The sequence below is a fragment of the Suillus plorans genome (genome assembly GCF_016647745.1).
Source record: "Suillus plorans strain S12 chromosome Unknown HD556scaffold_56, whole genome shotgun sequence".
In the NCBI taxonomy this organism is placed as follows: domain Eukaryota; kingdom Fungi; phylum Basidiomycota; class Agaricomycetes; order Boletales; family Suillaceae; genus Suillus; species Suillus plorans.
This window is the reverse complement of record NW_024537440.1, coordinates 152,762-172,268: the sequence shown is the minus strand read 5'-3', so window position 1 is coordinate 172,268 and position 19,507 is coordinate 152,762. Positions and strand designations below refer to the sequence as shown.

The 19,507-nt window shown below is 48.3% G+C and overlaps 9 protein-coding genes across 9 annotated transcripts; 5 read left to right on the top strand and 4 right to left on the bottom strand.

Moving 5' to 3' along the window:
- Nucleotides 1–769: 769 nt before the first annotated feature.
- HD556DRAFT_1243320 (uncharacterized protein) lies at nt 770–1,505 on the top strand (the record flags this gene model as incomplete). Its single annotated transcript, XM_041298359.1, has 3 exons — nt 770–844; nt 883–1,061; nt 1,118–1,505. 3 exons carry the CDS (start codon nt 770–772, stop codon nt 1,503–1,505), a joined length of 642 nt encoding a protein of 213 aa, XP_041156771.1.
- A 222-nt stretch (nt 1,506–1,727) lies between these two features.
- HD556DRAFT_763473 (uncharacterized protein) lies at nt 1,728–4,038 on the top strand. Its single transcript, XM_041311550.1, has 5 exons — nt 1,728–2,041; nt 2,095–2,133; nt 2,184–2,318; nt 2,380–3,604; nt 3,660–4,038. The coding sequence occupies exons 1-5, from the start codon at nt 1,758–1,760 to the stop codon at nt 3,714–3,716; spliced, it is 1,740 nt and encodes a 579-aa protein (XP_041156770.1). The 5' UTR covers nt 1,728–1,757; the 3' UTR covers nt 3,717–4,038.
- Nucleotides 4,039–6,326: 2,288 nt separating this feature from the next.
- On the bottom strand, nt 6,327–7,829 carry HD556DRAFT_763421 (uncharacterized protein). The gene is made up of 2 exons (XM_041311549.1): nt 6,792–7,829; nt 6,327–6,684 (listed from the first exon to the last, which is right to left on the bottom strand). The coding sequence occupies exons 1-2, from the start codon at nt 7,647–7,649 to the stop codon at nt 6,562–6,564; spliced, it is 981 nt and encodes a 326-aa protein (XP_041156769.1). The 5' UTR covers nt 7,650–7,829; the 3' UTR covers nt 6,327–6,561.
- Nucleotides 7,226–8,708, bottom strand: HD556DRAFT_763413 (uncharacterized protein). Its single transcript, XM_041311548.1, has one exon. The coding sequence runs from the start codon at nt 8,619–8,621 to the stop codon at nt 7,653–7,655; it is 969 nt and encodes a 322-aa protein (XP_041156768.1). The 5' UTR covers nt 8,622–8,708; the 3' UTR covers nt 7,226–7,652.
- Nucleotides 8,709–8,733: 25 nt separating this feature from the next.
- HD556DRAFT_1395889 (uncharacterized protein) lies at nt 8,734–9,454 on the top strand. The gene is made up of 3 exons (XM_041303695.1): nt 8,734–9,155; nt 9,207–9,264; nt 9,317–9,454. The coding sequence occupies exons 1-3, from the start codon at nt 8,937–8,939 to the stop codon at nt 9,358–9,360; spliced, it is 321 nt and encodes a 106-aa protein (XP_041156767.1). The 5' UTR covers nt 8,734–8,936; the 3' UTR covers nt 9,361–9,454.
- Nucleotides 9,455–11,403: 1,949 nt separating this feature from the next.
- Nucleotides 11,404–13,044, bottom strand: HD556DRAFT_1395880 (NADP-dependent oxidoreductase domain-containing protein). The gene is made up of 6 exons (XM_041303694.1): nt 12,947–13,044; nt 12,853–12,888; nt 12,669–12,803; nt 12,205–12,615; nt 11,803–12,152; nt 11,404–11,747 (listed from the first exon to the last, which is right to left on the bottom strand). Exons 1-6 carry the CDS (start codon nt 13,004–13,006, stop codon nt 11,714–11,716), a joined length of 1,026 nt encoding a protein of 341 aa, XP_041156766.1. The 5' UTR covers nt 13,007–13,044; the 3' UTR covers nt 11,404–11,713.
- A 543-nt stretch (nt 13,045–13,587) lies between these two features.
- Nucleotides 13,588–15,220, bottom strand: HD556DRAFT_763327 (NADP-dependent oxidoreductase domain-containing protein). Its single transcript, XM_041311547.1, has 7 exons — nt 15,174–15,220; nt 14,997–15,112; nt 14,897–14,932; nt 14,713–14,847; nt 14,249–14,659; nt 13,847–14,196; nt 13,588–13,791 (listed from the first exon to the last, which is right to left on the bottom strand). The coding sequence occupies exons 2-7, from the start codon at nt 15,054–15,056 to the stop codon at nt 13,758–13,760; spliced, it is 1,026 nt and encodes a 341-aa protein (XP_041156765.1). The 5' UTR covers nt 15,057–15,112; nt 15,174–15,220; the 3' UTR covers nt 13,588–13,757.
- A 631-nt stretch (nt 15,221–15,851) lies between these two features.
- HD556DRAFT_1311132 (uncharacterized protein) lies at nt 15,852–16,438 on the top strand (the record flags this gene model as incomplete). Its single annotated transcript, XM_041300504.1, has 4 exons — nt 15,852–15,896; nt 15,996–16,054; nt 16,184–16,323; nt 16,356–16,438. 4 exons carry the CDS (start codon nt 15,852–15,854, stop codon nt 16,436–16,438), a joined length of 327 nt encoding a protein of 108 aa, XP_041156764.1.
- A 934-nt stretch (nt 16,439–17,372) lies between these two features.
- HD556DRAFT_1529301 (uncharacterized protein) lies at nt 17,373–19,192 on the top strand (the record flags this gene model as incomplete). Its single annotated transcript, XM_041309407.1, has 12 exons — nt 17,373–17,565; nt 17,616–17,648; nt 17,699–17,718; nt 17,771–17,785; nt 17,845–17,887; nt 17,946–17,974; nt 18,032–18,125; nt 18,291–18,350; nt 18,412–18,540; nt 18,592–18,829; nt 18,882–18,933; nt 18,989–19,192. Exons 1-12 carry the CDS (start codon nt 17,493–17,495, stop codon nt 19,190–19,192), a joined length of 990 nt encoding a protein of 329 aa, XP_041156763.1. The 5' UTR covers nt 17,373–17,492.
- Between the last annotated feature and the right edge of the window lie 315 nt (nt 19,193–19,507).

Here is a 19,507-nt window from a genome sequence, read left to right as displayed (position 1 = left end):
GGTCAGTACTGCCCTGCATTGTTTGGAGTGATGTTCCACTAAATATTTGTAGGATCAGATTCTCAGACGGATTCCGATACCGACTAAGGCGTCCCAGTGGAACAGTGGGCGTCTTACTTCGTAGGCGGGCAGCGATTCCCGGAGCCACTCGACGTTCTACTCGAGAATTATTCAGGCACCTACATAGATCACTTTCCTCATCAAAGCCCTACTCAAAAGTGGAAATCATTCCAGCTAACGCATCATATTGACGGGATTATTGTAAATGGAGTACCTCTCTTGAGGTTGTTGTTGGTCTTGTACTCATCTCAGACGATGGAAAAACAGCCGCGATGCGAAATGTATGTCGCGATTCCTACTAAAATAGCTAGCAGAGGACGGTTGAAGATTGATCAGTTATCAGTGCTACTTCTTTCAAGGATGATATGTGGATCCTTATATATTGGACCCTGATGCTGCTTGTAATGCTGTTGCCATCGCACACAGCCCACCATGCCTCGTGTACGACCTATCGCCGCACTTCTAGCCGATTATCTTCTGAATGAATCTTCATTTGATCTTCAACGTTGCAACAGAAGCCTTTTATTGGGCGATTCAGAGCTTTCTGCACATTTGGTTACATTTGCCATAATTTTGTCACCAAATAACACACATGTGAATGGAATACGGAAGGTATGCTGCGGCCATGGCACTAGATAAAAGTGGGGTCCGGGGAGAAGTTCCGACACATCATCGTTATCAATCAGTTTTAACTATCAAAAATATGGGCATGACCCGAATAACACGCCATCCCAAGTATTACTTGCATGACGGTAGCGTATCAATTCATGCACGTCTTCCTTTTGTTTCATCGTGATGGTCCTAATACCTGCCGTCAAACAGGTCGCGGGCACCGTCTTTCGCGTACACAAGTACTTTTTTGAAAGAGAATCCGAATATTTCCGAAAGGGATTCAGAGCAGCTGGGCCACAGGAAGATGGTCAGTCCGACCAGGCAGCGTTTCGACTCGATGATGTCAAGATCAGTGAGTTCGAGCGACTGCTGTGGGTATTCTACAACCCGTGAGTCCTCTTTCCCCGCTCTTGTTCATCGGCGGACTGAGCGTTTGGAATCGAAGGCAATATATGTACGATGAACAACCCATAGACCACTGGATCACCATCCTTGACCTGGCTACACGATGGAATTTTCCAAGTGTGCGAGACCTGGCAGTCCGGCAGCTGCAAAAGCTCGACATGAAACCTGTCGAGCGAATTATCACCTATGATAAGTACAACCTCGACAAATCGCTCCTCTTGCCCGCCTACATTCTTCTGTGTAAACAATCGAGTCGCTCTGTTGACGATGGCAAGCGGCTCGGCATGCCCACCGTCCTCAAGATAAACGAGGCTCGTGAGTATGCACAGAGGTTTGCAGCCGAGCAAGGCTGCCCTAGTCCTACAAGCGCTGATGCTGAAGATCAAGAGCTTGTCGAGATTTTGAAGGACGTATTCGATCTGAGCTAATCACAGGCTGTTCAGATGTAGGATTAGGGGCTATTGGGGGACGCTACAGTAAAATAGAACTGCAACTATCCGGGGTTCGTCGATGCATCGCCGATGATAAGCAGTCTTGCACAACGTGTAGGTCATTAGAACAGCGCTCAGTGATCTACATTACGCTAAGGTTCGGCACGTGTTAGCACCGCTCATCCAGAAATTAGTCGAATGTCGTTGTAGGCTCTCACGCTTGCGCTTGACTCTTTCTCTCTTGCCACCATGAACATCGCTGGTCCCTCACGACCACGTCCGGTCCCTGGTACAAGAGATAGAGACAACTATGAGGAGGATCTTACCCGTATGATTGCGCAACTGGAACTCTCTGATGTAGAGAGACTGCAGACCTTATATGATAACAGAGTGCACCGAGGAGAGGGACTCACTGACCGCGAAGTTGCCTTCGCATTGTTGATGCAGAATGCTCGAGAACTTGCGGAGTTCAATGCTGATCGGGAATTTGCCCAGCGACTTGCTGTTGAAGAGCCTGATCCTGTGCCTACTAGGTAAGGCTATATATCACGGGACTCTCAAAGCTAAAACTGACTCGGATAAGCAGGCCAGCAACAGTAACACCCGCCTTGACTAGCTTGAGAAAGTACGTTTGCAAGTGTAACGTTCCTCTGCAGTATCTGATGAGAATTACAGCGCGACGCTAGTACAAACGCAAACATGGGGCCAATGGTTTGCCTCCTTGTTTTCGGCGCCTGTGTCGGATAGTCAGACACCAACACTGGCAAACCCAGCTCAAGCGCCCACCACTGCGGCTAGGCCAGCTCCTCGGTGAGACGCGTTACTACCTATTATGCTAACATACTGTTACTGAATCCATCATAACTACTAGTAGGGCTACTGGCCACGATTGCGTGATCTGTCAGGACCCCATCTTCGGAGTGGAAATTCGGGCACCATGCGGCCACTTTTATGATATCGGCTGCGTCACCGACCTATTCCAATCAGCAACTCGCGATGAGAGTTTGTACCCTCCTAGATGTTGTCGCCAGAACATTCCACTCCCACAAGTTCGGTCTCACTTGGCACAGACAGTCCTCGCTGAGTTTACCCTCAAAGCTGAAGAATTTGGGACCATGAAGCGCGTTTATTGTGTTTCACCAGCGTGCAGCCGTTTCCTCGGGCCATTGCATGAGGGGTTTTTCAGCAAGGTCTTTCGATGCACATCCCCTACGTGTATGACGTCTACATGTGGAAAATGTCGTGGTAGATACGAAGGGATCACCCATCTCTGCACTCCCGATGCAGAGATTGAGCAGGTTCTCACACTCAGCCGCGCCTCCGGGTGGGCACGCTGTCCAGGCTGCGCTCAGATGATCGAGCTCAACATGGGGTGTTTCCACATGACCTGCAGATGCAGGACAGAGTTTTGCTATTTGTGCAAAGCACTCTGGAAGAGCTGCAGGTGCCCGCAGTGGGACGAGGCCAGGCTGCTTGCTGCTGCAGAGCGTCGCGTGGATGCTCAACTACTGCCTGAGCGTCACGCACAGCCTGCTAATCCTGTCCGACAGGCACCTGCAGCACGCCAACCAGTGCCAGCTGCTGGCGCTGCCAGGAATCGGCCTATCGATCTGCCTAGACCGGGACCTGCGCTAGCGCCCAGACAAGCGCCAGTCGTCAATATTCCTCCGGTTCCTCCTCGACAAGTTCCTGTGGCAGCGCCCAGACCAGCACCAGTTGCCAATATCTTGCACACGACTCGTCGTCCTCAGGCACCTACCCCAGCACCTCCTCCTGTCTTACCCCGTACCACGACTCTTAATCGCGAGGAACCAGCACCAGCACTTCTTGCAGCACCCCCTTCCCAGACTCAGATAACTCGTCGTGCTGAAACGCGAGCATTCCTTTCAGCATGGTCCACACGAGTGCCACAGCCACAGCCCACGCCAACTACAACAACGCCGGGCTCGGATAGGAACACCGTCAGACAGCGTATGATCAGGGAGACCATGGAGCGTCTCAGAGTGGACCATGATTGTCACCACACAAGCTGGAAATTCCGGCGCGGTGGTGGACGTTGCGAGAGCTGCGAAGTGCATCTCCCACTATACCTCTTCGTAAGTCATTTGCATCACCTTTCTTACGCTGACACACCTAATATGACATCATTAGCGTTGTGCAGGGTGTCAGATGAACGCTTGTAACAGGTGTCGCCGAAACCGTCTGTGAAAATGACTGGACCCAAATTCTTGATGCTTTGCTGATCATCGACTCACAAGGGACTGTGTAAAAATTATACTTCAATCTTGGATCCGATTGTTTTCAGGCACTACAATGCGTTGTATACTTAGACTGGTACGACAGTCTTTCTTAGTCTGTGCTCTAAGAGAGATCTTGTACAATCATATATCGGCTGGTAGCCAAACTTAGATATTAGCGTAACATGAGCTGTTCAAGTTGGGCTTTGATCAAACATATCAGAAATGGCAGAGTACTGTGTCGGTAGTCATGATAGCAATGATATTACTTAACTGCCTCACTTCGTAACTAGACAGCTTAGTCTCTCTGACCACGCCCTCAGCTGAGAAAAGGTGTTCGAAGTACCGAGAAACAAGCCCGATACCAGTAGCTTATGCTATGATGCGTGAGCTCTACCCAACCTTCAGATGTAGTAACAGCGATGTCGTTCTAATCGTCATTGAATAAGTATCACTGGCGCTACAAGAGCAGTGCAAGAAAGCATGAGGATTGATAATATATATACGTGAGGACCCGTCGTTCTGGATGTAATTTCCTGGTCAAGCAAACATCTGAGGCGAAATACGGAAATTTTTGGGTAAGGAACTGTCCTTACACAAACCTTTCTTGATCGTCGCCGTTGCACGAAGTTTAAACTGAATATCGGACAAGTCAGTCTCCAGTTCTACACTGTGCCGATGGCTAGAGGAGACAGGGTTGCTGAGTGAAAGGCGGTGCCCTCAGAGATTTTGTATTGTGTATGCAGGCCACACATTTTGTGCAAATTTTGTACCAGGCGGTCAGCAAGCTCCTGCAGGTTAGGGTGTGACAAGAAGAGCAGTCAGAGCCGTAACCAATACATCGAGTGAGGGCTGGGGTATGGCAGGGATAGCAAATGAGGGTGCCTGACCAAGCGGGGGCCGTAGGTCTTGACGGTACTTGTCCACCAGCGCAATAACAGACCTTCATTGCGGTGCCTAGATGGAGACGAGGAAACAGGGGAGCTGTCAAGGGGAATCTGCTGAAGGGCGGCGGCTTGCAAAATGAGGAGCCGATGGGATAGATCTTCGTCAATGTTCCTCTCGAAGATGTTTGCCAGACACCGAAGCCGGCAAGATTGAATGAGGATCTGAAATCATATAGAGCATCCGCACACGTCGATGGTCTTATAGGCAATCAACTTCCGCGACTGAGACTGTCAGTGCACAAGGAAGAAAGCATAGAATGAATTCCACGTGTAACAACCGGACCGATGATCACCGGCACCCGTGACGCGTGACCTCTTATCGCTTCCCATGTCTTGATTCAAAGCCAACATCAACCCTCTTGTAACCAACTACCCTCGATGATCAGGCATGGTAAAACCTCCCCCTGAAGGACTTCCTTGCCTCTGGTTTGACTAACGGAACACTAGGCAACTTATGAGTGTTAATCTCTCGCAGAACACATAGATGGTGACGGAAATAACAATCATATGGCTTTGGGGAGAATTGTAGTAGTCGATGCTGCCAAGGATTGACCATTACAATTTTCCCCCAGACAGTAGAGCATAATCTCTCGTGCTACATTTTACCTGACTATCGGGTACTGTTCGGATGATATCGACGATGATGGTGTGAGTACCCCATGATCATCGATATCATCCAAAACTCTTACATGTACAGAAAACATGATTTACTGTCTAGTCGTTGGCACAACCAAATCATGTTTCACAGAGAAATTCAAAACATTCAAACATTCATTCACTGTCATTTCAAAGTTAATCCACACGGCCTTCCGCATTGCACGTCGCGGTCTTGGTGAATCGATTATCACCTCCTCGCTGCTCACTGTCATCAGTTTAGGCATACTGTTTGTCACTGCAGCTTGTGGAACAAGGCCACACCTACCAGCAACATGAAATCGGTGAACGCGATCGCCAGATCGCGAAGGTACGCATTTTCAGTAGCGTTAGTCTACTTTGATCAATGATAGTGCTTCCGGAACTTGAGATGCAAGCCGAACTCGATTTATTGAAGGCGCAAATTGCAGCCTCGAAGCACACAACAGAGTCGCCATCGCCGTCATTCTAACCTTGTCCACGCAACACCTCCATCTCCCACGTTTCTGTCTCTTCGCGAAGTGTTTTGAAATCACGTCTAGAATACCGACCATGGGAAGTATCATCGGATTCTTTTGGGTGATGGGTGGACTTGATGGCATGATTGTATACTGCACGTGTCACAGTTACTGGTACTTATGGTGCTGGGCTTATGGTCACCACCTCCTGATGTATAAGATACAGAAGCTCTGGCCAAATTCGCTCCTCATTTCTAGTTTCATTAAACTACCGAGCAGAGTATCACTTGTAATGTATACAACGTACAACTGTCATTGTGTTTCTGGTACAGTATAGTACTAACGTCGGGATTGTCACATCTCCGTAGGGCCTGAATGTCGGATAATACATGCAGGTACTCCTCTTGGTACGAGACAAAGACTGCCCCTGGAGGAGTTAAACGTTGAATAACCATCTTTATCAACTATATCAGTACTTGCTCGCACGGGTAGGTCAGAGTAGCCGTGTATTGCTGACAGAATCGTCTGAAGTGAGATCGGGTGCTGGGTTAAATTCTGGTTGACATTATGCCACAGACGAATGAATACTCGTTTAAATTGTGTGATAAGAATTACAGGCGATTTCCCGTCTCTGGACCATCGAATATACACCATCTTCTATAGAGTGCCGATAAAAATAAACTGTAGTATTGTCCCGTTCTTCTTTATAGGCGAGTCTGTTCAGCAGCCGAATAGCGGACATTAGCAACACAATGGATGTGATAGCCCTACGCGCCAATCAAGGCCAAACGCTTATCTTGATTTCTCTATTTTCAGTGTCGTCCACTCGTGCGACATCATCGTCCCGCCATACAATCCCACAACTCGGAAGACCCAGCAGCTCCGGAAGCATAACGCGAGTCTGTTACAAGCCACACAATTATGGTCAGCTAAGCATCGAATATGGCGACAAGGGGCTACCACGCAAGGTCAAGGGCATTTGCAAGCAAAACAGGGATAGATACGCACCTCTTTGATGAGCTTGCGAATTTTGGGATACCGCGCCTTCACCTCTCCAGTATCAAATGTGACCACTTGCTCGTCCACTCCATTCACTAATGTCAAATCATCAGAGTCGGCTAGTGGTAGAGGAGATACGCGACCGCTCTCTTGTGGTGGCTGAACAGCTGACGTGGACGCAGAGGGGGGAGCGTTGTTATCGGGGACGTAGTGTTCTTCGATCTGGAACGAATTTTCCATTTGTGCTACGGTGCGCTGTGGTAGTGGTGGTGGGAGGTACGTGATAACACGTCTCTTTGTCTGAGTACCAAGCTTCTTCTCTGTCCGCGTCACGTCTGTACTCCGGCCCTTCGAATTTCCGACAGCAATACCAGGAAGACGGAGACTGAACGGTCCTGATGACGATATGTGACCGGGCTTATAATTCTTACTCTTTTTCTTCACTGGTTTCGTGACCGTGCTCCAGTTAGCGTCAGGATCATCATCGAACGCGTACACAGAAGTTCGGTGATCACCGAGTGAAACTGACGAGGCCGCAATTTTACGTTTCGGCGTAGACTTTTTGGCACGTTGTGGCAGTGGAGATGGCGTTGGTGATTGGTATGGACGCTTCCTGGACTCTGGAGACATAAGATCGTTATGGTTTTGCTCCGGGCGTGAAACTCTTTCGATAAATTCTGCTTGAGCTAGTGGAGGGTTGAGGGAGCTGTGAATGGTGGAGGCCAGCCACTGCGGCATTGACGGAGGCTCTACTTCAACCATCGCAGGTGGCAATGCGCGGCAGGACCTCACCGCTGGAACCTGGGGAACGGGCAATGCAGACAACGCTTGAAAACGCTCTGCGGAGTTGCAGAAAACGTCCATCATATATTACGCAAGCGCACCGAGGTACTCACGATTACCAGTAAGATGTATGCCACGGCGAAATTGTGAGGAGGATTGGTTACACGGAAGCATTCTCGGAGAAGTATTGATATTTCTATGGAAAGGTCTTGGCGGGGAAGATTGATAACCTCCTGGTCGAAAGTGTGAAACATTCACTGGATGGTCACGGCTGGTGAGTGGAGATGACATAGACATGAATCGCACGTCATATCGTGATTGTGGCAACAGACTCATATCGGGGGTGGATATATGCGCTTCGCTTCGTTGCAAGAGTGCCTCGTGACTCATTTGAATGTTGCCGCGCTCGCTATCTGTAGTGCAGGGTAGAATTGGGACACCCGGATGAGGTTGGACTCGCTGATCGTGGAAGTCCCCCTGGGGAGCGTTGGACGACAAGGTAGCGGGCATGTCCGAAGGTCTGGTTTGGAACCCACTGGCAAGAAACGATGCATTATCGTGCTGCGAGTAGTTCCCTGGTTCAGGGCTACTCATTCTCCGTATTTGTGAACAAGCTTGGTGCTCCCGAGAGACTTGAGGCATATTCGACTTGGGCTTTGTAACCTTGGGTGCCTTCAAAGGAGGGGGTACGCGACGCGGCTTGCGCTCTGCCTGAACTTTGAATGCATCCACAATTCGACCCCGTGGTGCCCGTGGCTGTGATTTTTGTCGTATGTCCTCTGAGATCGCCTGCTTGGGGGGTTCCTTATTCGGGGGACGACTGACAGCATTGATACGCGCAATACTCCATGGGTTGGGCTTGTACTCCACAGTCTCGTGCCGCAAAGAGATATCGAGCTCTTGAATGAGTCTAGTGTCGTCGGAAGGAATATTGACTTGAGAGTTAATTTCGGGCTCGGATTCAGAGTCAGATCCAGAGTCGAATGCATAATGAGCTCGAGTACGGTGGTTAAATGACCACGGATTCTGTTTGTTCTTTGATTCTGATGGATTCATGTGAGCAATAACCGGAGGTCCATAAGTTATAATGTCGGAGCACCGGTAGCTATAGGTGGTCTGGGCGAAAGCAAAATAAAGTGTAGGTGGTTGTTTGGCAACACCCTCTGACCCAAACAACGTTTACTACCCGAAATGTCATGCCCTGAACCACTGATCCAGTCAATCTGCGCGCTCGAGCCGGTCACATAATGGTCTGCTCCCTCTTCCTTCCTTCCATTTCGCTGACCAACCTGCATATAGGCAGTACAAGGCATAACAGCGACGACGGGCACAAACATCACAGGTGCTACTCACAATTCTACGCCTAGTATCATGCCGCCAGAGCTCGAGCAGACGCTCGCTCTTCTATCATCACACCGTTCTGTCCTCGGATACCTTTTGCTCTCGCGTGGAGACCATGTTAGTATCATACGTCATTCAGGCGTCATTTTTGAGGGAGAACAAGGGAAGAAGTACGCGAGCGTCATAGGCAAGATGGTTGAGAGCGTGCAAGCAGGCTTGGAGGAAGTGAGTATGTCGGAAAATGATGGAGTGCGTAGCAACTATGTTCATATCTTATGCTTTGCTCATACGTTGTTATAGGATCAGATTCGCTTCATGAGAATACGGACCAAACGCCATGAAATCATGATTTCGCCTGGTCGGTGGGTATCTGCGTTTGACGGATAACTATATTAATTATTCATTTACAGATGAAAGATATCTCCTCGCGGTGCTGCATGACCCCGCTTCGTGAATTTACCCTCGCCTATCATATTCTCTTATATCTTTGTGTTTATCTTACTACTGTATCGGTAGGATCTCTTGGTAATGCAGGCTTGTGAAACCGATATAATCATTCTTAACTCAGTGCATTGCGGTGATGGTGGTAACACAAAGAGCTACATATTTTGGCTGACATCTCTCCTTTGACGCTGTAGGTTGACTGCGATCAGGATTTTGCAAGAGATTGATGTATGGGTGTCGATACGAGCGAGGGACGCGTCGACAGCGTCGAAGATTGCAGTGCGAGACAGGCCAGATTGATTGACGTACTTGGGCAGCTTATTCAGACCGAGCATAAGGTACGTGTAGATGGAAGGATTATTTGCGACAAGGCCATTGCACTTGGTGGCCTTTGTACACAGCACATGCTGAGCTTGGGCTGACCATACACGCAACTAGTCAGTTTTCAAAATCTCTGGGTTATCATAAGCTAACCCTCCGAATGCCAGCCCCACAAGCATCCAGAGGCGTCACCTGTCATCCAGCAACCCTGAGGCGACGTTCTACGAGTCCAAGATGAGCGGGGCTTGCCCTGCGAAGTCTGCTCGATGGCCTGCACAGTAAGCTCTCCCTGATCGCTTTTTAGATACACGAGGTAGCATTCTCGAGTAAATGATCTCCAAAGGCAGCTACGAAAACGACTGGCTGATCTATCAAAGTGAGTTCAAGTCGAAAGCATTTGCGGTCTGACGACACTAATTCTTTAGCAAGGGACATGCTGCTACTATACAGGTTAAAATTCGAACACAAAGCACCCACAAGACGTTCATGATGGAATGGGCACGGACTGCGAGGGAAATCCAAGGCCAAACCTCTATAGGGAGGCTACGGCTCTAGGACTACGAGCCTGGACTGCTGCTACTGTGCCAGACCACCCTGGTACAATGACCGAGCGGCTGAGACAAGCAGCAAAAGCAAAAGAGAAAATGCGGATCGCGTCAACATCGAGCGTCCACATACTGAACCTGTGCTACGCCGATCTGGTACTCTGACAACGGATTGTCTGGTCTAGTGGGGTTGTACGTACGGCCCTCTCTATCGTTCCGACACCGGAAAACGGGAGAAGGCATCTGGATCATCACGGCGACCATTGCGGCTTTTGGGAGATTCTGAATGGGCGAAGAAGACTTGGAATCATGGGGAGATGGCCGTGTGAAGGTATCAGCAGATACCGCGGATTCAGATTTGCCAACTCCAAGAGCGGCAACCTGAGAGCTGACAGGCAAAGATGCAGATACAGGCTATGATCGAATATTATCATACAAGTGACAGAACCTGAATTCAACACACCTGAATACTTGACCATTCAGACTGATCCACACTCCTGTCTTCCTCAGTTCGGGGAGGTCTCATCCAAGTCCCACAAAACACTAGAGGGATTAACATTCCACCTCCTCCGTGTACCCCGTCATCCTCCATAGATTCTAGCTGCACATTCAAAACTCTACCGAAGAGCGCACTGCGTATAGCACGAGGTACACCCCTCACACATGAAACAACACAGCTGAGCGCACTGCGTATAGCACGAAGTACACCCCTCACACATGAAACAACACAGATGAGCATAACCCACAAAATTGCTGCCCAGCACGGGAAAGTGCCCACTATAATTATCAGACCCATCCCGCAAATGAGGGTCCAGGTTGGACAGGTAATATTAATATTATCGTCTGTGGGAGCGGGAGTGGGGGTGGGGGTGAAGAATGACATTGGGATGACTACTCCTAAAACAAACTGCTATCTTGAAAAAAGGTAATCTTCACTTGATGATCTCGTGCGTAGACACCCAAATTTCAAAGAGGGGCTTCAGACACATTGAAATAGTACTTCCAATCAACCGACGAAGACGATCTAAGTATATGTCGATACGTCAACACAAAGGGCACACCAACGAATCAAAGTTCAATTCATGACCTGAGCAGGATCTGAATCATTGAAGCCCTGGGAGTCCTCCCTCATTCGACGTTCAGGCAGCAGTCAGTGAGCGGAAAATAACTTTTAAATAAGAATTGTTGTTCACGTGATGTAACTTTATCACACTAGCAGTTTCAACTTTCTACTCGACATCCACTCACGTCCTACATTCGCTAATTAATTTGTTCTTGTAAAGTGTTCGAACGAATCAACGAAGGTCACGGTATACTCAAGGGTACAATTGTCTTACGCTGTGCCCATACCCTCCAAATTCGTCAGCATAGAACTCCAGTGCTTCTGAAACCGATATGATCATCATTCTCCACTCAATGCATTGCGTTTAAGTCGATGGTGGTACTAATATAAAGTGCTACAGGTATCTCTCCTTGGGCATTGTAGGCTGTGATCACCTAAGTGTGGCCACGAGTGGCCTTGGGCTCATACCTGTAAAGTTGATCGTCAGTCTCTAGTTGAATAACCAAGCGAGCAGAATACGCACGGCTCCTCCAGGTACTTTATCTCCTCCGGGGTAAGCTCAATTCCTTCGATGTTACTCTCCTGCAGCCTCTGTACAGAGCTGATACCCACGATAGGGCTCGACACCTTTGATGCAACCCAGGCCAGCGCAATCTGGCTCATCTTGTAATTTTTCTTTTTTGAAAGCTCTTCGACACGGTTAATGATAGTCGCATCTGCACTGGACACTTTTTTCTCCCAAGCGGTTCCCTTGAGAGAATTCAGACGCGTCGTCTCTGTGCCAATGGGACGTGCGAGGAGACCAGCAGATAGAGGAGCCCAGGGTATGACACCGATTCCATTGAATTTGCAATACGCGAGCATTTCGCGTTCCTGAATGTGATGTCAAACTGAAGAGCATACTTTGTGATTTTTAGGAACACACCTCCTCGCGGTAGAGCAGCGAGTACTCATCCTGCATGCTGACAAACGTGGTCCAGCCATTACGAGCGGCCACGTCGTTCAACATGGCAAACTGCCAGCAGCGCATGGAACTAGCACCAATGTATCGAACTTTACCGCTCTGCACGAGGTCGTGGAGCGCTTTCATGGTTTCCTGAGGGGTGACTGAAGGGTCAAAGCGGTGGATCTGCAAGAGATCGATGTATGGGGTATCGAGACGAGCGAGGGACGCATCGACAGCGTTAAAGATTGCAGCGCGAGACAGGCCAGACTGGTTAACGTATTCGGGCAGCTTATCGAGACCGGGTCTGGCGAACCCCTGTATTGAAGGATCATCGATGACAAGGCCATTGCACTTGGTTGCGATTATGATCTGGGGGCGAGGAATGTTGTACTATGGAATCTATGCATCAATGAATGTAGATTTAGGGCATCAGTAAGGCACACCTTTTTGATGAACTTGGCGATGACACGCTCTGACTCGCCGTTTGAGTAAATGTTGGCGGTGTCGATGGTATTGATACCAAGGTCCCAAGCAGCCTTCATTATTTCGATAGAGGGCTCCTCGTCAAGGACCCAGGGCTGTAAGAAGTTGAGGATCTGGTGAATCGAACAGGGGACAATCACATACAGCCCATTTTGAAGTACCGAAGCTCATCGCACCAAGCTATGAAGAATATTAATGAATGGCGAGTGCTGTGGGTTACAAGCGTTTTATAGCTCACAATTGGGACAGAGACTTTGAGACCGGACTTTCCAAGGGAGCAGTACTGAACTTTAGACATTGCGTTGATGATGGAGATGGGTTTGCTAGAAGTTCAAGCTAATGATCCCCTGTATTTAAAGAGGGTCTCCATTATTGCTAGCATAATGCATGACTCAGTTTATATATGCTTACGGGTGCTCGATGACATGTATATATAATGCATCTTCTAATTAAGCACGAGTTGGAGTCGACTCGGTGTCAATTGTGTCCACCCGTCATGCTGTGCAGCACTGACGCACGCTCTCAGGTTTGCTTTTCATCCTTTTCCTCCAGCACTATGGCGACCAGCTGTACTTTTCACGAATTGATGGGCATTCAAAATGCTTCTGGATACCAATACGACAATAAAAATTACTGGAAATACGACGGCGTTACTCTTGACTTATCGGTTGCCATTTTTACTTTTGGAGCTAATAGTAATACAGCATAAAACCCAACGACCGGTTATCGATTCATCGCTTGTAGGTAGGTTGAGGCGCCATCGGGACTCCTAAACACAGCTAACGGTTCTTGGTGTTTTTTTGTTCGCACGGTCCTTTGTCTCTGTTCTTGTCAAGTGTTCGAATGAATCAACGAAGGTCACGGTGTACTCAAGGGTACAATTGTCTTACGCTGTGCCCATACCCTCAAATCCATCAGCATAGTAGAACTCCGCTGCTTCTGAAACCGGTATGATCATTCTCCACTCAGTCCATTGCGTTTAAGTCGATGGTGGTACTAATACAAAGTGCTACAGGTATCTCTCCTTGGGCGTTGTGGGCTGTGATCACCTAAGTGTGGCCACGAGTGGCCTTGGGCTCATACCTGTAAAGTTGATCGTCAGTCTCTAGTTGAATAACCAAGCGAGCAGAATACGCACGGCTCCTCCAGGTACTTTATCTCCTCCGGGGTGAGCTCAATTCCTTCGATGTTACTCTCCTGCAGCCTCTGTACAGAGCTGATACCCACGATAGGGCTCGACACCGTTGATGCAACCCAGGCCAGCGCAATCTGGCTCATCTTGTAATTTTTCTTTTTTGAAAGCTCTTCGACACGGTTAATGATAGTCGCATCTGCACTGGACACCTTTTTCTCCCAAGCGGTTCCCTTGACAGAAATCAGACGTGTCGTCTCTGTGCCAACGGGACGTGCGAGGATACCAGCAGATAGAGGAGCCCAGGGTATGACACCGATACCGTTGAATTTGCAATAAGCGAGCATTTCGCGTTCCTGAATGTGATGTCAAACTGAAGAGTAGACTTTGTAATTTTGAGGGACACACCTCCTCGCGGTAGAGCAGCGAGTACTCATCCTGCATGCTGACAAACGTCGTCCAACCATTGCGAGCGGCCACGTCGTTCAACATGGCAAACTGCCAGCAGCGCATTGAACTAGCACCAATGTATCGGACTTTACCGCTCTGCACGAGGTCGTGGAGCGCTTTCATGGTTTCCTGAGGGGTGACTGAAGGGTCGAAGCGGTGGATCTGCAAGAGATCGATGTATGGGGTATCGAGACGAGCGAGGGACGCATCGACAGCGTTAAAGATTGCAGCGCGAGACAGGCCAGACTGGTTAACGTATTCGGGCAGCGCATCGAGATCGGGTCTGCCGAACCCATGTATTGAAGGATCATTGATGACAAGGCCCTGGCACTTGGTTGCGATTATGATCTGGGGGCGAGGAATGTTGTACTATGGAATCTATGCATCAATGAATGTATATTTAGGACATCGGTAAGGCACACCTTTTTGATGAACTTGGCGATGACACGCTCTGACTCGCCGTTTGAGTAAATGTTGGCGGTGTCGATGGTATTGATACCAAGGTCCCAAGCAGCCTTCATTATTTCGATAGAGGGCTCCTCGTCGAGGACCCAGGGCTGTAAGAAGTTGAGGATCTGGTGAATCGAACAGGAGATAATCACATACAGCCCATTTTGAAGTACCGAAGCTCATCGCACCAAGCTATGAAGAATATTTGAATATTAATGAATGGCGGCGAGTTATCAACAAGCGTTTGATAGCTCACAATTGGGACAGAGACCTTGAGGCCAGACTTTCCAAGGGAGCGGTACTGAACTTTAGACATTGCGTTGATGATCTCGGAGATGGGTTTGCTAGAAGTTCAAGTTGATCATCGATCCCCTGTAAGAGGGTCTCCATTATTGGCATAGATTGATGCATGACTCAGCTTATATATGCTTACGGGTGCTCGATGAGTCGACGATGACATGGATATACATATAATGGGAGTTCCACGGCGTCGGCAGATTAGCACACATTTTTCGGCAAAAACCGAAGGTTGCAACCCAAAGCTTCAACGTTGGCTGCGAACACATGGAGGTGCCGCATCTTTCATATTATGTTTGATGCGCGAATGCAAACTCTTGTTTTATTGATTCATCGTGCCTAGTGTCGTGTGCGTCTTCAGCGTCCTGCCGCAAAACGGTCAGTTCTTCCTCTGGACTATGGGCATAACCAGCAGTGCTTTACTGAACAGTGAACACAGCCGGTGACCAACGTACTTCAGCAAACAAGTCACCGTGCGCCTGCAACCACAGCGAAATGGCCCTGCTGGGTCACGCAGTTACCTATCCCATCACTACACTTTCCTCGCCCCCGACTGTCTATTCGGTGGGTCGATCGAGCTGTGATTCGCGATTCGCTGTTACAAACCGTTTGTTTGCAAAGCACCGCGATCATTTTGCACTTATAACAACAACACATCCCACATCCATCAAAGCACCTTCGAACTTCGACCCCCTCGTTTTCGTTTCTCTGTCGAAAGCCCTAATTCGTTGCCGTAATTTGGTGTTGCTACAGGTAACTATATCATAACGTGCCTGTCCGTCGAGCTTCACGCGCAGGTCGATTCTCGTCTTCCATGACCGATGAGAGTGAGGCAACAAGAGAGTGTGCATTGCTTGCGGTAAGCACTCAATCCTATTACAGCAGTAGGCTTGGTTCATTTTTTGACTCCGCAAACTAAATGCCGACAGTAGCGCCACGGGCTTTGATTAAAATTTAGACAAGTTTCAACACTAGTTGCGAACGCATGGAGACCCCACCTCTTGTGTATTATGCTTGGTGCGTGAATGCAAACACTGCTTGACGATATTACTCATTCATCGCCGTGCTTTGGTGTTGTCACAGGTACTAAGTATATCATAGATTCATGTATCCAATACTCGATGCCACTGATCTGCCCCAACACAGGATGAACCTACACTGGAATTCCGGAGCCAAGACAGCCACTGCAACAGTCGAGCTTCTCGAACGACAGAATATCAACACCGAAACCCATGAGAAACCATTTGAAGCGCTCGGAGAACCACAAAAAGGGCAAATATATTACGGTGCAGCAACATTTTTATGGCAACTCTTCTAGGTCATGGCGATTGCATCATCCAGGCTGAGGCTTTCCATGCGATGATGGAGAATGGAATGGTTACCGTGCGCTTCATCGCGTGAAGATGTGGTTAGGGTTATAGCACGGGTATGGGCCACACCGCGGGTATGGGGGTCACAGGTATGGCGGGTACGCGTACGGTGTCGGGATGTGGTACCCGTGGTCACACCGCACCCGTTAGTACGGTATACGAGGCGACATGTGACTGTTTTGGATTTGTATCTTTGGCATCCTGTGAAGGTGGAATAATTCTAAAGCGACGATGTGTCTGTACGATGGCTATGCATGTGCAAGCATCCGATCACGATACGACTTTCGTAGCCTGCCAATGAATTTGCTGAGCTTCATGAAGGTCAGACAGTGGCGTCCTTGGTTTATCTGATGGATTTCGCTTTTAGCTTGCAACCTTTACCGACTCCTGCTCAAGTCGGCACAATAAAACATCCTGAAATACAATGGCTGTACAATCAGAAATCGGGCTTTTTTACCTGTCACAGGCTTCTCGTCTCCCATGTGCGATTTCTCTTTCGACCTAGTATGCATGGCGTCTTATATTCAACAGGTATCAATCACACAGCATGAGTAACAATGTATCCGCCAGTGCAATGAATCACCGTCGCATCAAGCGCACGATCGGATGCACCGAATAGACTGCGCTGTTGTGTTTCTTCTCTGACTTTTGCCATACCACAGAATGCGACCTTGTTAGAGAAAGCAATCAGGGGAGCTAATAGCAAGTCTCGAGCTTGGCCAGCGAGGCTAAGAGAACACAGATAGGTTCATTGGGATCACATCATCGTTCGATCGATGGATACATGGTTTCATACGGAACACCTCGAAAATGGCATTGGAAATAAGTTTGCGGTATCACTGACCACTGGAATTTTTCTAGTGTGCGAGTAGTCGCGTGCGTAATACTGGTTTATAAATCAAATTCTACTACTTTGATTATCCAGGGCTTCTTTTTGTTTTATTTTTAACCGTTTCACCGGATCAAGGGTTTTGAAGCAGGATCAAATATACATCTCCATTATGCTGAACGGTGGTATATCTAACACGAACGCTGTAGTTATATACCACTAACCTTCCCCACTCGCTCACACCCATCCCTTGAACATGACCTACGTCTCAAATGATCCCAGTTGGTGGCCGTTAATCAATTTCGATATTTTTGTCAGTTATTGGGGAGGTTTGTCACATCAAAATGTCTGCATTTAACGTTGACTTGTGGTTGTGCAGTTGCCGCAGGCGTCGTGGTGGTATACGATTGGGGTGAGCAGGACAGTGTTCGAAGATCGCTGATATTCTCATGATATTTCCAGTGTCAACACTCGGACAAGAGGTGCGTCGATGTTATCGCCGGAGCAACTATCTCACTAATAATGCTATCATAGATTGAACTCATCTGGGTGAGTGACAAGAGTCCCATATCAGAAGAAACCAAGAGCATGAAATGAATTCGCGACAGAGACAACGCTGGTCTCTCATGACCGTGCTGTATTTGATTGTTCGTACTTGTGTTGTGCTCTAGTGTGGTGGGCAACTTGTGCTGACTCCAAAATGTTCTAGATACGCTATATTGGAATCCCGTTTTCTGCGTATGTCTCGAGATCGACAACTTTGCACTGTACTAATAGCACATCTCTGACAACTAGTCTCAATCTTCTGGGCATGTCTCATATGCGCCGTGTTCCATTTTTCTGACCGGGAGACACAGGATCTTTGCCATCGGTATCGCTGACAGGTGCAGTAAGTATTGTGCAACCATCTCATTCCCATCCAATCAATACGCTCATATGTAGGGGTGAGTGAGATTCCAACCATTGAACTTGGCTCAACATAATGACTCAATATTAGGTGTAAGTCGGAGTCTTTGATACTAGTGCGAGGGCGTTCACCAATTGCGAGTTTTAGGCACTATCACGTACTACGCATACGGCGGGACAATTGTGGCCTTGTCTGCCATGTTGGGCAGTAAGTGACCCAGGTGCAATACCTCTGTGATATTGACCTGCCAACTGACACACGATGCAAGTCATCGTGATTGCTCGCTTGCATGCCATGTATCAGGGATCTAGAAAGATGCTTATGTTCCTCGTTATTATCTTCCTGGCTGTAAACATCGCCTGCGGAGTAATGGTAGCAATACCACATCATATAGCAGGTAAGCTTTACTTGTCGACTTGAAGAACATGGCTCATTGGACAAACACCAGAGGAGTTCATACTTTCTGGCACGTATATGTGCTATTATGTATATGGCGGGAACGACCAGCTTCTGTATTCAATGGTTTGGATGCTCAACACAGTTTGGGAGGTCCTCACGCTGTGCCTTTCAGCCTGGGTTACTGTAAAACACTTCCGTGAGCTGCGACGACTCGGCCCATCGACGGGATCGACCATCGGGGACTATTTCGGAGTGCTGATACAGTCTCACGTTCTCTATTTTGCAAGGTGAGCTTGTAATGTGAACGCGGTTATGTTGCTCAAGTTCCGCATATGTTAGCTTTGCCGGTGTCTCTTGCATCCAGCTTACTGCTTTCTCTACAGGAATCTTGGTGTGCTGACCTGTTGCTGTTATCTGCATGCAACCAGTGCTCATCATTTCTGTAGAATTCAACTTCTATTGGAGCTCTCACACTCGATGCTGCTCTTCAAATTTTATTGGTCGTACAATTGTTTGTGCTGGGACCACGCCTCATCCTGAGCGTTCGAGAATACCATAGCAAACTCGTGGCATACTCCGACGCAGAAACTGGCCTGAATTCGATTGTTTTCCAGGAGCGTGTACATGTAACCACTAGCAGTACTGTGTAGGGACATGCTTGCCGAGTAGCCTGCAGGGAGGGAGGATTCGTTGTGATATTTATTTGACATATAGTATATTTGAAAGGTCTAGGCAAAGCTATTTCTTGTTGTCTCACTACTAGAACGAAGCACCCGCGCTTGAACCAAGTAGTAAGGTGAAATTATCTGGAATGACTAGCAACCAACCTGGTCCTTGAAGCTTGATGGCCGATATTAAAATACAATGAGAATCAATGAAAGCGCCTTGACAGCTGATTCTACGTGTTGTCGGTCTACTGTCTGGATATATAGATATTGCGAATCGTGAAGTCAGATAGCTGATAA

What these genes read in the sequence shown, in the direction of transcription:
- HD556DRAFT_763473 (XM_041311550.1), top strand. Translation starts at nt 1,758, where the DNA reads ATGAACATCGCTGGTCCCTCACGACCACGTCCGGTCCCTGGTACAAGA. An exon ending in GCCTTGACTAGCTTGAGAAA is followed by an intron (nt 2,134 to 2,183) that starts GTACGTTTGCAA and finishes TGAGAATTACAG; the next exon opens with CGCGACGCTAGTACAAACGC. An exon ending in GCGGCTAGGCCAGCTCCTCG is followed by an intron (nt 2,319 to 2,379) that starts GTGAGACGCGTT and finishes CATAACTACTAG; the next exon opens with TAGGGCTACTGGCCACGATT.
- HD556DRAFT_763421 (XM_041311549.1), bottom strand. Translation starts at nt 7,649, where the DNA reads ATGATGGACGTTTTCTGCAACTCCGCAGAGCGTTTTCAAGCGTTGTCT. An exon ending in TTCGCAAGCTCATCAAAGAG is followed by an intron (nt 6,685 to 6,791) that starts GTGCGTATCTAT and finishes GGCTTGTAACAG; the next exon opens with ACTCGCGTTATGCTTCCGGA.
- HD556DRAFT_763413 (XM_041311548.1), bottom strand. Translation starts at nt 8,621, where the DNA reads ATGAATCCATCAGAATCAAAGAACAAACAGAATCCGTGGTCATTTAAC.
- HD556DRAFT_1395889 (XM_041303695.1), top strand. Translation starts at nt 8,937, where the DNA reads ATGCCGCCAGAGCTCGAGCAGACGCTCGCTCTTCTATCATCACACCGT. An exon ending in GTATGTCGGAAAATGATGGA is followed by an intron (nt 9,156 to 9,206) that starts GTGCGTAGCAAC and finishes ACGTTGTTATAG; the next exon opens with GATCAGATTCGCTTCATGAG. An exon ending in TGAAATCATGATTTCGCCTG is followed by an intron (nt 9,265 to 9,316) that starts GTCGGTGGGTAT and finishes ATTCATTTACAG; the next exon opens with ATGAAAGATATCTCCTCGCG.
- HD556DRAFT_1395880 (XM_041303694.1), bottom strand. Translation starts at nt 13,006, where the DNA reads ATGTCTAAAGTTCAGTACTGCTCCCTTGGAAAGTCCGGTCTCAAAGTC. An exon ending in TCGGTACTTCAAAATGGGCT is followed by an intron (nt 12,804 to 12,852) that starts GTATGTGATTGT and finishes AACTTCTTACAG; the next exon opens with CCCTGGGTCCTTGACGAGGA. An exon ending in ATAAAGTACCTGGAGGAGCC is followed by an intron (nt 11,748 to 11,802) that starts GTGCGTATTCTG and finishes TCAACTTTACAG; the next exon opens with GTATGAGCCCAAGGCCACTC.
- HD556DRAFT_763327 (XM_041311547.1), bottom strand. Translation starts at nt 15,056, where the DNA reads ATGTCTAAAGTTCAGTACCGCTCCCTTGGAAAGTCTGGCCTCAAGGTC. An exon ending in TCAAGGTCTCTGTCCCAATT is followed by an intron (nt 14,933 to 14,996) that starts GTGAGCTATCAA and finishes TATTCTTCATAG; the next exon opens with CTTGGTGCGATGAGCTTCGG. An exon ending in TCGCCAAGTTCATCAAAAAG is followed by an intron (nt 14,660 to 14,712) that starts GTGTGCCTTACC and finishes TAGATTCCATAG; the next exon opens with TACAACATTCCTCGCCCCCA.